Genomic DNA, 5768 nt, shown 5'->3' on the forward strand with positions numbered 1-5768 from the left:
GAAGAGCGGACTCATTCCATGGAACTTGGGAACCCAGAAAAAAAAACATGGAATTTCGCAAGAATCGGACCAAAAAAACACTGAATGCCAGAACTCATATCGCTTTGGTACTTACGAGGGGTGTGAGAGGAAAGAAGGTAGAAACCCTAATCTGGGTTGGATTTCTGTTCTGTTATGACATCCTCCGAAGAATTGCATCTCAGTCCCCTTTCTCTGCTTCCGATGGAAACTTCAGGATCATCCCTTTCAGGGCTTTTCCATACATAAGCGGGGTTTCTGTGCTTCTATTCCACTCTCCATAATTATCTCGAGATTATTTAGTTATTTCCAAATACTACATTTTTTTCGAAATACAAATTTCATTTCATCCCTGAAAATTTAGTTTTATCAACTGCTGTTTTTGCCAAAAATGAATATGAACAGTGTATGAAGAAAATATAATAATACGATGATAATATAAAAAATATTCGAATATAAATGAGGATATAAAACTTTATATAAAGAGGGTTTTATGTTGGTGGTTAAAATGTTTTTCGTCATAAAAAAAGCAGGATCATATTAATAACGTAATGGAATATTATTGTCTTAAATAAGGATGGACTAAATTGACCGTACGGCTCCCCGGGAATTACTGTTCGCCGTGCGTTGACTTTGAAAGGGAGGACCTACTTAAATTAATCAACTCTCCCGTTAAAACAAAGAGGAATCAAATGGAGCTCCGGATATCAAAAACCCGACACCCGATTCCCCTCCTCCTCCTCTTCTCATTCTTCTTCTCCCAATTTTTTCCCGCCACTCCCCAAACCCTATCCATAGGTTTCCACTACCGGAGTTCCACGCGATCGCCGCCGGTCAGCTCTCCCACCACCACGATAGCTAAATCGCCGCCGGTCAGCTCTCCAACCACCACGACAGCCAAATCGCCACCGGGCAGCTCTCCCACCACCACGACAGCTAAATCGCCGCCGGTTAGCTCTCCCACCACCACGACAGCTAAATCGCCGCCGGGCAGCTCTCCCACCACCACGACAGCCAAATCGCCGCCGGGCAGCTCTCCCACCACCACGACAGCTAAATCGCCGCCTGGCAGCTCTCCCACCACCACGACAGCTAAATCGCCGGCTGGCAGCTCTCCCACCACCACGACAGCTAAATCGCCGTCGACCAGCTCTCCTACCACCACGACCGCTGAATCACCGCCGGTGACGCCGAGCCAGTCCACGGTCGTGTTCAACGCGACAAGGAAGCGGAGGCCGAACCGGGCGAAGGCGGAGTTCCTGAACGCGCACAACGCGGTGAGGCGGCGGGTGGGGGAGCCGCTGAGACTGGCGGCGTATGCCGGGGCGTGGGCGAAGAAGCGAGTGGGCGATTGCAGGCTGGTCCACTCGAACGGGCCGTTCGGGGAGAATATATTCTGGGGAGGAAACACCAAGTGGAGACCGAGAGACGTGGTGCGTATATGGGCGGAGGAGAACAAGTACTACGACGAGAAGGCAAACGCGTGCGAGCCTGATCAAATGTGTGGCCATTACACGCAGATCGTGTGGAGAGAGAGTACGAAGGTTGGGTGCGCTCGTGAGGAATGCTCTAATGGCGGCGTTTATGTGATCTGTGTGTATAATCCGCCGGGGAATTACGAAGGTGAGAATCCCTTCGGTCAGTACACTGATAAGAGCGGCGTTGATCGGAATGATCCGCCGGCCACCGTCGCTCAGCCTCTCGTGTAAAGGAACCGCTCCTCAAATCACTTAAAGACACATACGTATCTTTTTCCCTCCCTCTTTTAAATCGAGACTTTCTTTTAGCTGTTTCACGTCCCTTTTTTTTTTTTGTCTGAAAATCGCTGTAATTCTGATTTATTTATTCTAAATATATATATTTTTAAAATTAGCAGCATATTGGAAATAAACAAGAATTGCAACTTTTGGATAAACAGAATAGATTCCTATTATTTCAAGTCCGAATCAGCCTCCTTATGCCTGAAGTGTGTCAAAATTCAAAAGCGAGACCAAGACAATATGAGACGTGCTCTCTTAATACAGTCTAAAAGACCGCAATCGGGCTTAAACCTCGTCCGTATGTTATTTGATCAGCATATGAAGTGAAAAAAAAAACAAATGTAACAAGGGGAGTTCAAATTATGTCCAAAATTTCCTAATTTATGCTGAAACACAAAAAAAAAAAAACACCCAAATTCAGACATCACCTCAAATGGTAAAAAGAATGTCCAAGTTCATCCTCCTCCTGAAAGCCCAAAAAAAAAGGGAAGAAGATCAACCTCCTGTCGCTAACTCCCTTTACCAGTAAAATTCGCATCATAAGCACGTTTTAATCTTCATAGTAAAAAAAACAAAACAAAAGTATAACCAAATCCAAATGCGTCGATAATACAAGAACCCAAAAGATTGAGATTAGGTACCTGATGCACCAAAAAGGCTCCTCCTGCTTCTTCCATCAACAGAATGGATGGGAATGAGCCCCCCAGCTATGGACATAACATTGAAGATTGTTGATGCTAACCTGCAAGATGTAGGGCGATCAGAAAAAGTGTGCAAGTCCACATCAATTAGTATTGACAAGACATACATACGTACGTACGTACATATACCTTAGAGATTTATTTCCTTCTTTCCCCGCTCGGTCAATTTGGAATTCAAGCTGCAGACTTTGGAGGTTCACTGCCTCTGATAACTCGGCTGTATGCAACCTTGAACGGTTGAGAATCATATGGTCGGCTCAGCAAACTTATCGGCATCCTCAGTGTCTGTTTCCTGTTTCTCCTCCCCCTTATTAAGATGCTAAAAGTTTTCTCGCCATCTGTTTTCGTCTCCCCAGTGTTTGAATGGAAAGAAGTTTCGTTGCTAACTACTGTGCCGGGGAAACCGTTTTCCTTTACATGATTCCCAGCCCCGGTTACTTCATTTAAGGCATGTACCACATCAGATGCCGGCAGACTGACTTCTTGCTTGGCTTCTCCTTCTGCAGTGTCGATATCGACTGGCAGAATATTCGGTGAGCTTGGAATTGGAGAACTGTCAGGCTGCGATGTTGGTTCCAATACAGTGGCATCTAGGATTGGCTCCATGATTGGGTGAGGGGCGGAGAATTCAACAGGATGGCAGCCAGGCCAAATTGATCGGGGAACAAAATCGGATACATTAGGAGTCATGCTGCACCGCCAGGGGAACTGGTTGGGATGGAAAGGACCACTGGTTACAGGGAAGGAACTTGTAGGGACAGGCTGGGAGTAAGGAGGGTAGACAAAGGGCAGTGGCTGCATCAAGTTTGGGGTTGAAGGAGGTGAGGGGTAAGGTTGGTGTAGGGAAGGTAAGACTGGAGCAGGCCCGTGATGAAGGGTCATGTTCACTGGCCATGGTGCACCAGGGCCTTGAGGAAGGGTGATGTTCATGCCTATCGGAGTAGGCCGTATAATGGCAGGGGATGGGTTGAACGGAGCTGCTGAAGCAGACAACTTCTTGTTAGGCAGTCCTCGGGCATCACCTGAGTCCACCACACCTGAGGGTTTTTCCTTTTGGTCATCCATTTTTTGCTCGGAGGGAACTGAACTGCTCTCTGGTTCAAAGCTGATGGAGGACAACTCATCAGTCGCCTGTTGTTGCTCGGTTGATTGAATTATATCTTGTACACCGTCGATCAACTGGCTTTCATCTTGTACCACCTCAATGTGACAAGACTGTTCAGGCTCTTTCTCACTTTCTTGTACAATCGAAGGGTTCTTCCCTTCATTCACTTCAGATGACTGTGATTTTACTTTGTTCTCATTTTTCACATCTACAATATCTTCCACCCCTGATGCTGTAATCTCCTGTTCATCTCTTACAATTTCCATTAATGTTCCTTCAGTTTTCTCCATAGAATCTTCTCGCTTGTCCGAAACTTCAGCTTGTGGTACCCAGACCTGATACTTGGTAATACTACCCGGAGGTGCTAATGCTACTTCCTTATACGATGGAGATTTTCCAAGACTTACAACAGAATTTTTCACAGAGTGGCTGTCATTTGGCACTGCGGTAGGAGGACCAGATGCTATTGCAGAAGCACCCATCTTCAACCCATCTTCAGAGGTTTCGGCTGTCTTAGTGTTTGCAGATGAAGGCGTAGATTTAACCCTATATGCCAAAGTTCTTACTATCTTGCGGCCAAATTTGGTTCCCTGGGTTGAACCGAGAGAATGATGATCCACATAGCTTGCATAAGATGCTGTTCTTTTCTTGAGAATGTAATATTTAGTGTTCTGCTGATCAGTTTTGAGAAGAGGGTTATCCATGTCAGCATCAGCGTTCTTCTTCTGATATGTGTACACCTTGCCAATGGAAGCCCGCCGTTGCTTCAGACGGCGCCCATATGATCCAGCAGATCTCGGCCTTTGTACTGGTTGCCATCCATCTTCACCTTCAGGATGTGTCTCTGGTGAGGTTTCGGTAGACGTAACAGGCTTCCTATCCATAGATTCATCAATGACCAGAGATGGGGTTTCAACAGGTTCAGGACTCATCTCATGATTTGCAACACCTGTTTTCCTTTCAGTTTCATGTGCTTCTGTCTCCACATCTGATATTTCCTTTTCGTTTTCTTTGGAAAATTCACCAGAGTGTCCGGAAATACTGTTCTGCTTGGATTTCTCCTTCAACTATACAAAGATAGGCCCACTCCATTAGCATTGGGAACAAGGACATTGGTTTTGCTAGAATGACTAGTTATCTAAACAGATAGATGAATAAGCTTGGTAATGGTGGAACGTAAGTCATCCTACCCAGAAAAATTGTCAGATTTCACAAGAAAAAAAGGATCTCCGAGGAAACTTCTTCTTTTGTAGCCAAGTTTCAGATTAGAGTAACCGAATTGTTAATTAATAAATAATCATTCATAAGCCTAAAGATACCTTCATTATGTAGGTCTTCCTCTTTGCTGCTACACTATCTTTCCCTTTTGCGTCATGACTTGGGTTAATGTAGTCCAGTAAGTCAGATACACTGCAAGATATTTTAAAACATCAATCCAACTAGTAGTAAATTTGATTAATATGTTTATACAGCAGAGGTGACATATAACAATCGACAAAGAAATATCTGAATAATCTTGTTGACCTTAGGTGGCCTTTGCTGGCTATAGATGCATCTGGCTTCCGTGTACCATTACGTGCTGCTTCCTGTTGTTCAAAAGCCTTGGACTCAAAGTATTCTAGCCAAGCAGCAGCGTCCTGAAATATTTGATCAGATTGAAATTCAGCACAAATATATCTCCATAGACACAAATTTCTTTAAAGAAGAAAAAAACGTTTTTACTTCTTGCATCAACTCTAGTTTATATCATCCAAAAGGTTTTGTTAGCAGAAGAATAATTAAGAGCTTTTATCTTTCCAGAATACGTGCATGAAAGGTCCAAGTTTTCCTCACAATGAAGATTGATTGAGAGTCATACGATCAGATACCTGGGTACGCAAATCATCTGGCCCCAGCTTTGCTCGGAGAATCCTTAAGGTGGTTTGCTCATGCTGAACACTTAAATGGTATGCCTCCATCAGTGAAAGTGCAATTGCTATGGCATGGTAGCTTGCGGCAGTCTGAATTTCATGATGAGAGCAATAGCTTAGAAATACAAGCAAACTTCTAACAAGGATATTCCTATGTGTTCCTAGGACACAATACTCTCTTTATTATGTTTTCTGTGAAATGAAGTGGTGACTGCAACAGAAGAAGACAGATATCACGCGGTAAAAAGAAAGGGAGAAGAAAGAGGTTAGGGAA

The 5768-nt window shown here is 44.3% G+C and overlaps 2 protein-coding genes across 4 annotated transcripts in view; one reads left to right on the forward strand and one right to left on the reverse strand.

Moving 5' to 3' along the window:
• The first annotated feature begins 565 nt into the window (after nucleotides 1-565).
• On the forward strand, nucleotides 566-1736 carry LOC104801372 (protein PRY1). 3 transcript variants are annotated; one of them, XM_019200965.1, is made up of 2 exons: nucleotides 566-1114; nucleotides 1154-1736. In XM_019200965.1, the coding sequence occupies exons 1-2, from the start codon at nucleotides 711-713 to the stop codon at nucleotides 1725-1727; spliced, it is 978 nt and encodes a 325-aa protein (XP_019056510.1). In that variant the 5' UTR covers nucleotides 566-710; the 3' UTR covers nucleotides 1728-1736. The 3 variants fall into 3 exon arrangements, with proteins under 3 accessions (XP_019056510.1, XP_010522919.1, XP_010522918.1); XM_010524617.2 differs by having other exon boundaries at nucleotides 566-1102; nucleotides 1142-1736; XM_010524616.2 differs by having other exon boundaries at nucleotides 569-1736.
• A 281-nt stretch (nucleotides 1737-2017) lies between these two features.
• The window catches only part of LOC104801374 (protein TSS), a 10945-nt gene continuing 7194 nt past the window's right edge, over nucleotides 2018-5768 (reverse strand). Inside the window, exons 21-26 of the mRNA XM_010524618.2 lie at nucleotides 5453-5584; nucleotides 5109-5221; nucleotides 4904-4994; nucleotides 2609-4651; nucleotides 2420-2520; nucleotides 2018-2244 (exon numbers count right to left, since the gene is read on the reverse strand). Of these exons, the coding sequence (XP_010522920.1) occupies nucleotides 2654-4651; nucleotides 4904-4994; nucleotides 5109-5221; nucleotides 5453-5584 (2334 nt within the window). The 3' untranslated portion in view covers nucleotides 2018-2244; nucleotides 2420-2520; nucleotides 2609-2653. The remainder of the gene's footprint in view (nucleotides 2245-2419; nucleotides 2521-2608; nucleotides 4652-4903; nucleotides 4995-5108; nucleotides 5222-5452; nucleotides 5585-5768) is intronic.

Source organism: Tarenaya hassleriana, unplaced genomic scaffold (assembly GCF_000463585.1).
Source record: "Tarenaya hassleriana unplaced genomic scaffold, ASM46358v1 Cleome7, whole genome shotgun sequence".
Classification (NCBI taxonomy): Eukaryota; Viridiplantae; Streptophyta; class Magnoliopsida; order Brassicales; family Cleomaceae; genus Tarenaya; species Tarenaya hassleriana.

Bases quoted from the DNA above. Each gene is read 5' to 3' on its own strand.
- LOC104801372 (XM_010524616.2), top strand. From the start codon at position 711: ATGGAGCTCCGGATATCAAAAACCCGACACCCGATTCCCCTCCTCCTC.